This window comes from Melanostigma gelatinosum, assembly GCF_949748355.1.
Source record: "Melanostigma gelatinosum genome assembly, chromosome: 14".
NCBI lineage: Eukaryota > Metazoa > Chordata > Actinopteri > Perciformes > Zoarcidae > Melanostigma > Melanostigma gelatinosum.
In genome coordinates, this window is record NC_136647.1 from 13,732,970 (window position 1) to 13,746,261 (window position 13,292).

General features: G+C 44.9%; 2 protein-coding genes across 2 annotated transcripts; one reads left to right on the forward strand and one right to left on the reverse strand.

The window, feature by feature from the left end:
- The first annotated feature begins 1,773 nt into the window (after positions 1-1,773).
- On the forward strand, positions 1,774-8,310 carry stk36 (serine/threonine kinase 36 (fused homolog, Drosophila)). Its single transcript, XM_079283223.1, has 20 exons — positions 1,774-1,900; positions 1,995-2,135; positions 2,277-2,354; positions 2,453-2,583; positions 2,661-2,910; positions 3,320-3,413; positions 3,511-3,698; positions 3,786-3,958; positions 4,047-4,152; positions 4,683-4,814; positions 4,902-5,078; positions 5,175-5,266; positions 5,389-5,452; positions 5,566-5,676; positions 5,766-5,840; positions 5,944-6,055; positions 6,143-6,269; positions 6,376-6,556; positions 6,774-7,679; positions 8,003-8,310. The coding sequence occupies exons 1-20, from the start codon at positions 1,817-1,819 to the stop codon at positions 8,096-8,098; spliced, it is 3,318 nt and encodes a 1,105-aa protein (XP_079139349.1). The 5' UTR covers positions 1,774-1,816; the 3' UTR covers positions 8,099-8,310.
- A 2,597-nt stretch (positions 8,311-10,907) lies between these two features.
- On the reverse strand, positions 10,908-12,823 carry atf5a (activating transcription factor 5a; the record flags this gene model as incomplete). Its single annotated transcript, XM_079283355.1, has 3 exons — positions 10,908-11,094; positions 11,190-12,378; positions 12,682-12,823. 3 exons carry the CDS (start codon positions 12,821-12,823, stop codon positions 10,908-10,910), a joined length of 1,518 nt encoding a protein of 505 aa, XP_079139481.1.
- Between the last annotated feature and the right edge of the window lie 469 nt (positions 12,824-13,292).

A 13,292-nucleotide genomic window follows, 5' to 3' on the forward strand; every position in this document is an offset into this window, starting at 1 on the left:
GCATAAGCAGCAAAATCATACTGAAATAAAATGAATGAGAAACAAAAAAGTACAACGTACTTACTCTAAGGATGCATACAGAGAACAGGGGGCTCCTGTGACTCAACTAAAATCATAAAACTGATTTATGGAAGCTGATCTGTCGTAACAACAACGGGTGTTCTCAGGAAATGTTGCTCCGCCCCCTCAGCTCCGCAGCTTCTTGACAATTGCCGAACTATGCTCGCGTGCCACAGCTGAATCTTTCCGCTGAACTGACAGAGAGGGACGCTGAGTGACAGAGAGGGACGCTGAGTGACAGAGACGGACGCTGTGTGACGCTGCGTGCCACAGACTGACGATGCTTGACACAGACTGACGCTGAGTGACGCAGAGGTGCCAGTGCCACAAGAAGGATCTCGCTGTCTCTCCTTTTTCTGCGGCCACTTGAAACTCAGCAAACCGCAGACCTATCATCATGTCCCAACACACTGGGATGAATTATCAGATGTCTCACTCACACCCTGCCTGACTCCGCATAATATGCAAGTCATTACTCGACACTTTTGCCCACATTGCGGAGAAGCACTTAATACATTTCATCTCACATAAATAGCAGCACGCTCATGTCTATTATAAATAACTAAGACCGGTGCTTCAATTACCTACATCTTTAATGGAACATCAGTGGGCTGCAAGAATAGTACAGAGATGTTAAAATCAGATGAACATGACACAAGTCCCGATAATATTGCAGCTGAATTCCTGTGGAGGAACAGCTGCTGTGATTCAGGTCGATTACTCTCCGTAACTCGCGTACGACATCTGGTGGACAGTACAGGAACTGGGATTGTGTGTATACTATATTATGGTATGATTATGAATTACTGATAATGCTAGTGTATACTAGGTTTAATTTCCACTACATTTCAGAGGGAGATATTATTCTACTCAGTTGCATTTACTATTTACTTTGCAGATTAAACCTTTTTTAGAGAACATGATCCCCCTTTCAAATATATTGATTTGTTATATACCACCTGCAGTTATCAATTTAATCTAATGTAGTCTATCTGTTTTAATAATCAACAATGCCAGATATAATAATCACAATCATCATAATCATCATAATAAAACACTCTGAATGAGCCGCATAATGAGGACATTTTGCATTTATACTTCTTAGGAGAGGTTGAGAGGCAGACTTGTTGAAGTAAAAATCAGTTATCTGTGCAATACTGTGGAATGGATATATGTGCAGTATATTCATTTTGTGTTTAAATAAGTGGATCATCTTAAGACCACGTCCCCCTCCTGCCAGCTGCCTGCTCTGTTGTCCGTTCTCAGCCCGTTGTCAGGAACGCAACAGTGGTCGCTATGCTAAGGACCCCTGCTTGCGTGTTGTCCACCCAATTGCCAGTTTTTACTTTTGTATAACAATATTAAACAATGCTTTAAACAACTTTTAGTTGTTCAAATACGCAAATAAAATACTTAAATGAAGGGCCACTGGTATACTTGTGAGTGAAGTTAAACTTAACTGTGTCTTTTGCTACTTTTATGAAACGGCAGTTAGCTAACCTACTTGCTCTCGAGCGTGAATCATTTTAGTTGTCACCGTATCCAAAAACGTCCAACACGAAGCTGTGCAAAGTGTAGTTCACATCAGCATGTAAACTAGGCTGCTAGCTAGGATAGCTCGGCTAGGATTTGGGAAGTTCAAAGTTTTGTGTCCAAGTACACACGTATCCTGTGCTGTCACGTAAGGAACGAAACGCTCGTCTACTGTCCTAACGGATAACTGTAATGTTTTAACCTCCTGCCGTTAACCGTCGACATGAACTCGTATCACGTCTTGGAGCTGGCGGGAGAGGGCTCATTTGGTCGAGTTTACAAGGGAAGGAAAAGATTTACCGGCCAGGTGAGTGGCTTTTGTTTGAACCGTCTGATAGCTGTGTGACTGTTGTGTTCAGCCGTGTATCGTTTCACCGTCTGTGTGTCTGTGTGTCCATTAGGTGGTGGCTCTGAAGTTCATGCCAAAGGTGGGTCGGTCTGAAAAGGAGCTGCGCAGTCTCAAACGAGAGATTGAGATCATGAGGGGGCTTCAACATCCAAATATCGTTCAACTCTTTGACAGCTTCGAGACTAAAACTGAGGTATTACTGTAATCTTCTCTCAAAGAAACAATGCATGCATGTGCTTAGTTCACAAAATATTGCTACTAATTCTATAATTTGATCCACCTAACCACTTATCTTTCCATGTGAGTTCATAATCGCTCTCTATGTTTGTAACAGGTTGTGGTTGTAACTGAGTATGCAGAGGGTCAGCTGTTCCAGATCCTTGAGGATGATGGGAGTTTACCAGAGAGCCAGGTAATCACTGTCGGTGTACAGAGCAATGCCAGGAGTGACACTCATCATGGTTTCTCATGATCATCATGTGCATCATCATTCTTCCCCTTTCTTCCAAGGTCTGTGAGATCGCCTGCCAGCTGGTCTCGGCTCTGTATTACCTACACTCCCATCGCATTCTTCATCGGGACATGAAACCACAGAACATCCTGTTGGGGAAAAGTGGGGTGGTGAAACTGTGTGACTTTGGGTAGGTAACTATTTTAAAGACAAAGTAGCTGCATCGCTCAAATACCACGAAGATCATGTGATGCAATCTTGCCGTAGGTTTGCGAGGGCCATGAGCGTCTCCACCTTGGTGCTGACTTCCATCAAGGGAACGCCACTGTACATGTCTCCTGAGCTGGTGGAGGAGAAGCCGTACGACCACACTGCTGATCTCTGGTCTCTGGGCTGCATCCTTTATGAACTCCACACGGGGGCGCCTCCGTTCTACACCAACTCCATTTTCCACCTGGTGCAGCTCATAGTGAGAAACCCAGTCAAATGGCCAGACACTATGAGCGACACCTGCACGGTACGGTATACATTAGCGACAGTCTGATCGTGCTGCATCGTGTGTAGGTCAAAGCTAACATCCGCACCGTGTTCAAATCGTTAGCCAGGTGGCCAGAGCTGTGCTTACGGGCAGGACCGTAAAAGGGATTTTGGAAATACTGAGGTTTTAGTCCAAGTACCGCCTCTACACCCGCAGCCCAGTTCAGATCATTTTGACCAGACCCCAAAAACAAATGTCTTAAATCTGGAGCTCACCTCTTATTATTGCCATAAAAGTAGTCAAATGTATCATTTATTTTCGTTTTTTGCCACAGAAGGTAAACAGCACTCAAAGTAGTGAGGAAATGTCCCTGGTTTTCTCAGTGATGGCTACAAGCCTGTTAAAGGACATACAAGTCATCGGTGCTCATCTGATATTTCCCTTCCAGAGTTTCCTGAAAGGCTTGTTGACCAAAGACCCTCAGAAGCGGTTGTCGTGGCCGTACCTCCTGAGACATCCCTTTGTTGCTGATGGTGTTTTAGGTGATGTTTAAAAAATGTCAAATAAGCATAACGCTGGTCTGTTTTTGAGATTATTCTAATGTCTGATTTGAACTCTTTTATTCCTGTGTTGGCCCAGTGCTGTCAGACACAGGCGTTTTCAGCCCTCTGACAGTCACACCCACCCCAGACATGATGGCGCTGAAACTTCAGCAAGTGGCGGCAAAGATGGTACCGACTCCTGGAGGGAGCAGATTATTGCGGAGGGCCAGGGAACAGACAGACGACGGCAAAACAGGGAAACCAGCAGGCGGTGACGGTGCGAAAGTGAGTCACATATTGATTTTTCATTCTTAAATTAGTCACATGGAAATTCATGGAGGCGCTTTAAGCCGTTCTGTGTACACTTGACAGAAAGAGAAGGACGGAGTGGGAAATGAAAAGGTCAACTATGCAATAACAGCAGCGTCCCCGAGAGCCACGCCCCCTTCCAGTGACGTCTCCGTTCCCTCAGTACACTCGGTCATGACAGCTGCCAATCAAAGCCTACACCCAAAGAGTCAAGCCTGCGTGAAATCCAAACACAGGTGTTTGTGGAAGCTCAGAATAAAGGTACAATATTCGACCAAAACAGACTGAGGTGTGTGTTCACGGCTGTGGTCATTTCTTCCGCAGGGGTCAGATCAGCAGGGACTATGAACAGGAGTTTCCCTCTGTAGAGGTTGGGCCGCGACTAGTGCAGGGATGCAGTGCAGGCAGCCGGACCACACTGCACAGGCAGGTCAGTGCCGGCTGCATAAAGACATGTCCAATTCAGAAAATGTGTCTTGTTCCATAATGTAGAGTATATATTCCCTTCCAGCTGCAAATCTGCCCTGGTAATAAATACGCTGTTCGCTATCTTAAAGTCAATTTTTCAACCTGGACCCTATTTTCCCATGCTTTGTGTCTAAGTTACTGATGGGGCTACAATTTTTGAAATTGGTCCAGTATTGAACAAGACGCTGTAACCGGCAGCCAAGCTGCAAGGACAACTGCGCACCGTCAATGTCAACACTGAAATCGTTGTTCAAACACTGCTGAGTAGCAATGCAATCTGAGTAGCAACAAAAAGCACTTTTAGTTAACGTTACTTGACATTGATGCTGCAGAATTGCCCTGGTTTTGTTCAATACTGGACCAATTTCTAAAATTGTTGTCCCGATTAGTCTCTTAGACACAACATATGTGAAGTTCCTTGTTGAAACATATCATAGTTATGCTTTAAAGGAAAATGTGTCTTCTAGTATGAATGATGTCTTGTTCTTTCAGGATGTTGACTGTGAGGATTATTGGGAGAAACTGGCCCAAGAATCAGATCCGAGCAGCAAGCGGAGAGAACCGTTGAATCACGGTGCAGTTATACCTCAACTGAAATCCAAGATCCTGGCATTTAAAGCTCAGGTACTTAGGTACAATATTCAATAAAGCATAAATTGCTTCTACCTCCGAACAATTTAACATGTAGTCTTTTTTTCTTTGTACGGTTAGCTGACAGGTGGCGTTGTGAAAGAACCGTGGCGGATTCACCTCCCGCTGAAGGTCTTGCGCAACCTGATTGTGACCTCTGACCTTGATAAGTCTCATCACGTTTGTCATGAACTCGGACTCCCTCGTGTCCTCTTTGACCTCGTCCGTGATGCTGTAGACAGCTCGCACGTCATCAAGGTCAGTGCTCAGGAATGGAGCCATGTCCAGCAATGAATGAAACGGTCCTGGAACAGTATTCCTGACTTTCTTCTCCTACTTTTTTCCCTTACTCAGCAGCCTTGGAGCGACCGAGCGTATGGAGAAATGATTGTTGTGCTTCTGATCTACTGGGAGAAGCACTGTGACTGGGTGGAAGAAGAGCGCAGGTTAAGATTTAGCACTGAAGCTGATCTTGCTAATTAGTTGAACCCTGTACGTACGGTGCAGTGTCAGTGAGTGACTATCGTAAATCAACTATTGCAGCTCATCATCTGTTCTCTCCCTGTAGACCAGAAGAGTTCACCAAGCCTTTCATCACAATCCTCAGTGAACCAGACCTCGTCCCTTTGGCGGTGAGCACTCATTGAAGTCAGTCCGTGCATTTCATAGACTGACTGGCGATTCATTTTGGTTTATATATCTCGTTAGTTGTGCGACACATTTGACTTTGTGATCTCTTCTTTAGCATCTGGCTGCCTCTGTTTTGTCTCTGTTGACACAACACGATGTTCACGTCAAAGTGGATATGGACAATCTAACCTCCTTGCTCAAAAAACTGCTTCTGGACTCCTATGTGGTACTGAAACTGTGAGAAGTAATCTGGCAATAATTTGACAACTTTGACCAGTTTAAATTGATCCGCTATTGTGTCATGTGCCTCGTCAGCCCCAACTCTCTCTCCCCTCTGGCTTCGGTCTCTGTGACGGCGTCCTGTCTTTAGTCCTGCACACACTCTCTGAGGTCAGACAACAACTACAATGTGTTAAAAACAACTTGACTGGATAGACACCAGATAGACCTGCAATTTCTTCCTCTGAGCTTTGCCTGATTTTTCTTTTAACAGCAGGAAAATAGCTCTTCAAGTTTGGACCCAGTCATGTTTCTGGATCTATGGAAAGCAATTGGCAGTTCACTGGCCAGGACAACACCATGCACAGACCTCTGTTCGGCAAATGGTAAATATACGTGTCTAATGATGCCCACCATTGTTTAACAACACAAACAGCGTCTTTACTCATTTTTTCCTTTTCTTTTGACATCAGGGCTTCATTCCTTTCTGTCTACCGCGCTGTCCATCTTCACCAAGGATCCACACTCATGCACTGCTCTGTTTTCTGAGCCCGAATCAACATGTGTGTACACTCTGGGCCAGCTGCTGGGCGCCGACTGGTTGGTTCTCAGATTTCTCAACTTACCGTTTCATTCGTACCACCAATCTTAGAGCAGCACTGCTGCTACGCCTGAAGCTAACAATATGATATGATGTTCCCTCCAGTCTTCATTTGTTTGCTGAAGGCCGTCCTGGGAGACTTGAGGTGGATCCGGGTCCTGACAGCCTGTCTGTGTTGAGCTGCCACTTGTTGTGCTTCCCGTTCGCTCTGGACCTGCCTTCAGACGCCGTGGCCGCGATTTTACAGTCGTACGACAGTTGTGGAATAGTGGCGAGCCTCCTGCAGGTGAGGGCCTTCCCGTGCTCCAATAAAGACCTTGCTGACAAACACAATCCTGTGATGCAACGCAGGATAACTCTTGCAGTAGGCTCACATCAGCCACACACTACTGTACATCTTAATGTCTCTGTTCTTTTGTGAGAGCGTTGCGCCGTTTGTTGCCGGCTGTTTGATCTGTGACGAGTTGTCTGGGTGATTTTTGTTTTTTTCCGTGCTTTGACAGGTAATTCAGACTCTTCCTCCTGCGCTGTTAGAGCTGCCGCTCTCCCTGCTGAGCCGTTTGCTCCTGTGTGACCCCGAGCGCTCCGTTTCCCGCCTCGGAAAAGACGCTTGTGGTTTTTTCGCGCCACCGAGGGACAGCCAGCTCGCCGCCTCCAAACACCAGACTCCGCTGCGCAGAACCGCAAGCTCCCTGCTGGCTGACTTTCTGCAGCTGGATGTGCTGTGGGACTCTGCCGTGGAGCTCTTAACTCTGTTGTCCCAAGTAGCCCGCTGTTGCCCCCGGCCCGCCCGCCTTCGGCTTCACCTGGAAGCCTCGGCGCTGCACCAGGCGCTGGCTCACTCTTATGACCAGATCAGGGCCGCCACATGCAGACTTCTAGGAAACTTAGATCCATTCAGGCCTCCCACGCTGCACACCTTGCAGCCTGACATTTTCAAAAGCATGATAGAGTGTCTTCACGATTCCTGCATGCCTGTCCGACGTATGGCTTGCAGGGCGGTTGGGAACTGGTTGGGATGTATGGCAGCAGGGGCAAGGTTTAAAACGGGTGGCATTGACAGTACAGGGTGGGGCGAAGGGAAGGCACACAATGAGGCAGCAGGAGATTTGGCTGTTATAGTAGAACAGGGATTGGACGATGAGGAGGGGCGCAGTTGGACAGAGGACGCCAGGAGGACGGCGGTGCCGCTGACGTCTCTGATCACTGACCCCGATGCCTTCACGCGTCGCCACTGTTGTGCAGCCCTGGGAAACCTGGTACATGTCGATGGAGCTGTACCCCTGTTGTTGGCGGAGCACACGTCCAGCCTGCTCCTGAGAGCTGCGTGCATGGATTCCCATAATGCAGTGAGGCAAGCAGCCATAGCAACCCTGTGCCTGTACAGCGAGCAGGACGTAATACGTCAGGTAACATGATGAACAGGTCGGAGGAGGGCAGAGGTCAACGCTACAAATAGGATTTCAGTTTTTTTGAATTTGGATAGAAAGACCTTTTTTAAATTGAATGACAGTTTCTTAATGGTAGAAAACAATTACCACTATTTACATTTAAGTAGTGTTGCCTTGAGCCCATTCCTTCCTTTTATATAAACTTGTTTTCTGGTCATATTTCATTGCAAATTATTTAATGCTATGCAGATGTTTTGTCACCTCTGTGCTATAGTGTGGTCACTTTAAACATGTAAACAAATGTTTTCCAGTCGGTCACTTTCTTTTGCGTTCGTTTGAAGGTCCTGAGATCCCTCGATGCCAGTAAGAAACTTCTTCAGGCTTCACAACACGCAGCTCCACAATGTGACTATCACCAGCTCATCGGACAGCTGTAAGTGAGTCCAAATAAACAGGAATGGTGGCACATTTAAATGTTTTGTAAATATTTCTTCTTCTCCCTTACATTGCAAAAGTCCTTCCTCCTGTCTCCTATATTCAGTATTCATATCCCATTTATTATTTTTTATAAAGTGTCTTTTTTATTTTAAGATTGGTGGACTTAATACATGGAATCATAGCGGTGGATATAAAAACTAACTTTCTGGAGATCTTCGTTGGCACAGCAGAAATTGTGTCTGTGTGTTGAAATAAAACCAAAGTGCGTTGTTACTGTTATCTGATGTTTCATTTTATGACACCAGCTGTTGGAAAAAACTATTCAAATGGAATCGAAATTCCACAAAGACGAATGTCTTTTAATTGGAGAAGAGCTTATTTTTACCCCTCGCACTCCGCAGTAATACACACGAGTGGTTGTTATAAGCGCTACAAGTAGGTGAGTTATAAACGTATTTAAATAGTTTCAGGTTGTAGTTTTTGTACATTTTGGTTGAGTTCAGTTAGTCCGTCATTTTAAAAGTCGTGTTTCAGTATAGAGGATTTCGTCTACATATTTTAAAGCCTTTTGGGGCAAAATTGTGATTCTTGGTGGTATAAATAATATCGACTTATTTTTATTTTGCAACTGCGAACGGCATTTTAACAAACGTCGGGCTGGACGTTCACTCCTTTTTAAATTGTTCTTTCTTTTTTTAGCGTAACATCGACGAACAATAAGCGCTTAATAATGACATTTATAGCTTCATAAAAAATTGTTATCGAGCTGTTTGTCTCCGCGGGGAGTGAATGATGGGCCGCGTGTCGGATCAGAGAGCAGCGCGTGTCGGTGTCCGTCAGGCCCTGCAGGTTTGTAAATGTGCTTTTTTACAAAAAAATATGAATTTATGACATTCAAGAGGCACGACTTGTTTTCAAGATAAATTTGACAGCATGTTGTATTTTCGGATTATTACAACAGTCGGCGTAGGTAAAAAAAACATTTCCGGTCAATTCACCAACTCGGAGAGAAACCCTCTGAAAGAACACAAAGGACTGAGTTAATGATTCACTTTACTTTATTTTTTTAGGAAAGAAAAACCTGACGCCACACAAATGACAGATGCATATATGATTAAATGAACATGGAGTTACAAAGCGTTTTTTGGTTTTAACAATCGGAGTTGATAGTGCACCGCAGGAGGGTCGAACAATGTGACTTTCATTTCTTGCCAAAAGCTGAATAAACACATTAAATAAACTGCTCAAAGTCCGCGTTCGTATCCAAGATTGTCTTAAAATAAATATGCATAGAACAAAAATCCGTCCTCGCTATAGGCATGTTTAACAGTAACAGTAGTGCTTATTTCCTTAGCAATAAATTCGAGAGTATCCTCTTACACCAAAGATAACACTGCAAACGTGAACAAATAACCTAATGAGATTTTTTTCAGTAATTTTCTACAAAGAAAAGGCAAACACTTCACTCCCTGAACATACAAAAGTTGTTACAAATTAGTGCAGATCAGCCAGAGGCCTATAAAACGTATTGCCATAACGAGCACTTTAGAGAAATAAAATCCCCTTTATTTCTGAAATTCTACATTTTCTACTCCGTTTATGGAAAAACATGCAGAGGGAGGCTGCTAAAACTCAACTAGTTACAATATTTGTACATATGGAAAAACCTTTTTTTACATCAGGAAAACCTGTATGTCAATAGCAGTGAAATCTTTATGTAATGAATCATCCACTGGCATGTGTAGGACTGGAGAACAAATTATATATCCTGAGCTGCAAGATTGTATAATTTGCAAAAATGTTGCAAACTGCAACAAACAAGCTTCTTACTTCAAAACTGTATATATTATTAGCTAATTCTCTTTTGGTCACAGGACCAATAATTTGGACATTAGTCTGGAAGAAATGGGTGATTTGGGCATGAAGAGTAACGCAAATATCAGGAGAAAAAACTAATTGAAATACAGTAGAGAAAGTAATATTTCTAACAAAGCTGGGTAAAATGTAAATGTCAAAAGGAACTTCATGCTCAAAACATCCAAATCCTTTTAGCGACTGAATATTTTTGGCTGCATTAAATCTGAAGTCAATCAAAGGCTTTGTCCAAAAAAAAATGTAATAATATTAAAATATTTGCTAAATTGGTGACAAAAAGTTCCTTGCTCTTCCGTACATCGGTCGTTCTCTCCGCAGTTAAAAGTCAATACATCTTCAAGCACAATCCTAATATTCTAAAATATTCATAGCAATCAAACTAACATTTGCTGTTCAAGAGAGGCGAGAAATTAGTCTAGAAAAGTATTTGGTTTGAAAGATGTGTTCAAAAATGAAATGATGCACTTTCATGTGTAGACACCAACAACATATTTGACGACTTCAACTATCGTAAAGGGCGATACAGTAATTGTAAAAAAAAAACATTCACTTCTATTGCTGACATCAATTCCAATGTAAGGCTGTTAATGATATTAAACCTGCATAATGAATAGCATCGCTTCTTCAGAAATAACCGTATTTCAATTAGTAGATCCAGGCAGTGAGAGATCTATTAAACATGATTGTCATTTAAAGCATTGCAATGCCACAGTGCAGGCTCAAGTGATCAGAGTGCGAAAGCAATGGAAGCATTGGATAGTGTTGATTTAAAATGTAAAAAATAATTCACATTAGCAAAGCATGCATTTACCCCACCCGCCATTAAAAAAAACCCCAAAATTAAACATTCAATTCTGGACAATCTTACAGACACAAAGAGCGCCACATTCTCCCTGCTGCGCCCTCTTTAAATGTACTTGCAGGAGCTCGGTGTTAGGCGGTTGTGTCCTGCTTGAGCCTTTGGCTGCGGGCCTTGTAAACTTCAATCAGCAGGTCTTTGACATACTGGATTTCACGTTCTACCGACTCTGCCTTGTCCCGGAGCTCCCGGTTCTTCCCTTCGAGGCCGTGCAACTGTTCCTCCAGAGAATCTAGCTCCACCCTTTTTCTCTGGCGGTACCTGCGTTGAGGAAAGCAAAAGATTAAATGCAGATCTTTACCTGTGAAATCATGTCGGAGGTCACATTTTGAATCGAGCTGAGAACTAAAGGTCACCTGTGAGCGGCGGTTTTGTTCTGATCTCTCTTCTTCTGTTTGCGCTTGCCGCCTTCGACTGGAACGAGGTCCTCTTCGTAGCTCAAAGCACAGTGGTCTTCCTTCAGCCTGCATGCTTGCCTGCACCCCGAAGACTCCAGGTTCAGACTCTCCCTAGCCATTAAAAGACACTCTGGGCCCTGATCCTCCAGGAAGTTACAGTGCAAATCATGTTGCCCTATCTGCAGACTCTCTGACTTCACCTGCTCGTTGATGGTGCTTAAGAAGCTATGATAGGCCTCAGACTGTGCTGTCGCTGGAATATAACAACCTTCGCCGCTCCCTGTCTTCCACGAAACGCTGGCTTTAGTCATCTCCACACTCGCTTTGATGCTACTCAGCGCCTCGTTGCTACCGGTGCCTCCGCTGACCTCCCTCATGCTGTACATCAGCAGGTCCTCTTTCTTGTGCGGGACGTTAAGTGATCCGCCGAAGCCGAATCCCCCACCGACGACCTTCGCACCACCTACGACATCTTGACCGAAACAGCAATTTTTGTCGTCTCTTGGCAGGACGGCACATCTTCTGACCTCGACTGCACTACCCAGACAGTAGCTCTTCCCTACCAGCTGCTCGTCCTCGGCACAGTCGTAGTTACCTGTGAGGGTCACCGCTGCGTTACCTGAGTTGCTTCCTTTGAAGCTCAACAAACTGTTGTCATAGCCGTCGCTGAACCTCACGCCGTCGGGAACTCTTTTCCTAACACACCCACTGGGGCGACTGCAGCTGTACGGGGCGTGTCTTGGATTTTTGGATCGCCCAATGGGCCCGCCACAGATACTCAGCAGGTCCAGTTCTCCGGTTGCCAGGGTAACAAGGAGTGGGCTGGATTCTGATTGGTTGGATGTGGAGTATGATGCGTATGGCAGCTGAGTGAACGGCTGAGGACCCGCCGGCAGTGGACCCCTGTCGCATCTCGCGAGCCTCGGCCCTTTCTCTGGCAGCGGCTCGGACAGGAAGTAGTCCTCCAGTTGGGCGAGTTCCTCTTGCAGCAGAGAGGTCATGACCTCCAAGTCGGAGGGCACCTGGATATCATTCTGGAGGGGCGAAGGGGGAAGGGAGGCATTGGTGGAGGAGGGAGGGGAAGGAGGGTTTGGGAGGTACGAGGAGAAATCCACTTCTTCCGTCATCCAGTCAGTGAGACCATCACCTATTGGGGAGAGAGAAAAATTGCAATCGTGAGAAGCTGTTGGGTTGAGGAAAACATCACAGCTAAATAGCAACGTTCATGCAAACATTGTAAAAATGTCAGTCGACCAACGTTGCACGAAGGCAAAATCCGATCGGCAATAGCAAAAGCAAAGCAAGCTTTTTACAAACTATAGTTGTAGCGTATCAACATACTAGGCGTAGCTAGTTTTTTACTTACTGTTCGAGAAGGACGAATGTGCTGCAGTGCCGAGCCCACCTGAAATGGGGAAAAATATAAAAAAGCGTAGTCGCTGCAACTCACCAATTAAGTGCCGACTCTCCTCTGACACCTCCCCCCTGCACCCCTGTGATTGGCTGTGGTTAGCCTGTGGGTGAGAAGGAGCGAGGGGGTCTGCCGGGCAGACACGAAGAGTCTTCCAAACAGGAGCTGATGTTGCCATCATAGTGTCTGTTGGAGCTTTGATTCAGTCCAAGTCCGAGCATGTGCTGAGGGCAAGAGGGGTCTGACAGATGGGCCACAGAGAGCAGGGCTGGGTGAGCATAATGAAACCTGGAGGGGAAACACAAACGTGGATCAGAAACATGCCGCCGAAGAAAAAACGATGCAACTTAGTCAGTCGACCGGGAATATCAGGAATATCACACTCGCTGCCCTCAGCAAGTTTCTCAACAGCAGTCTGTCTGTTGATGGAGATAAAATAAAGAATAAGAAATCACCTGCAGGTCATCATGTAAGAATAATGGGTTTTGTTTTTTTTAGCTATAAGGAAATAACTTTCCAAAACATGAATATTTATATCAAATGTTTAAAATAGAATGGATCATGAACACTTTGAAAAACCAACAATCAGAATTGACAAAGTCAGTGATACACACATGACATCTGTGTCCTCTGAGCTTTGAGCTCCCTCA

What these genes read in the sequence shown, in the direction of transcription:
- stk36 (XM_079283223.1), top strand. Translation starts at nt 1,817, where the DNA reads ATGAACTCGTATCACGTCTTGGAGCTGGCGGGAGAGGGCTCATTTGGT. An exon ending in CAGACCTCGTCCCTTTGGCG is followed by an intron (nt 5,453 to 5,565) that starts GTGAGCACTCAT and finishes TCTCTTCTTTAG; the next exon opens with CATCTGGCTGCCTCTGTTTT. An exon ending in TAGTGGCGAGCCTCCTGCAG is followed by an intron (nt 6,557 to 6,773) that starts GTGAGGGCCTTC and finishes GTGCTTTGACAG; the next exon opens with GTAATTCAGACTCTTCCTCC.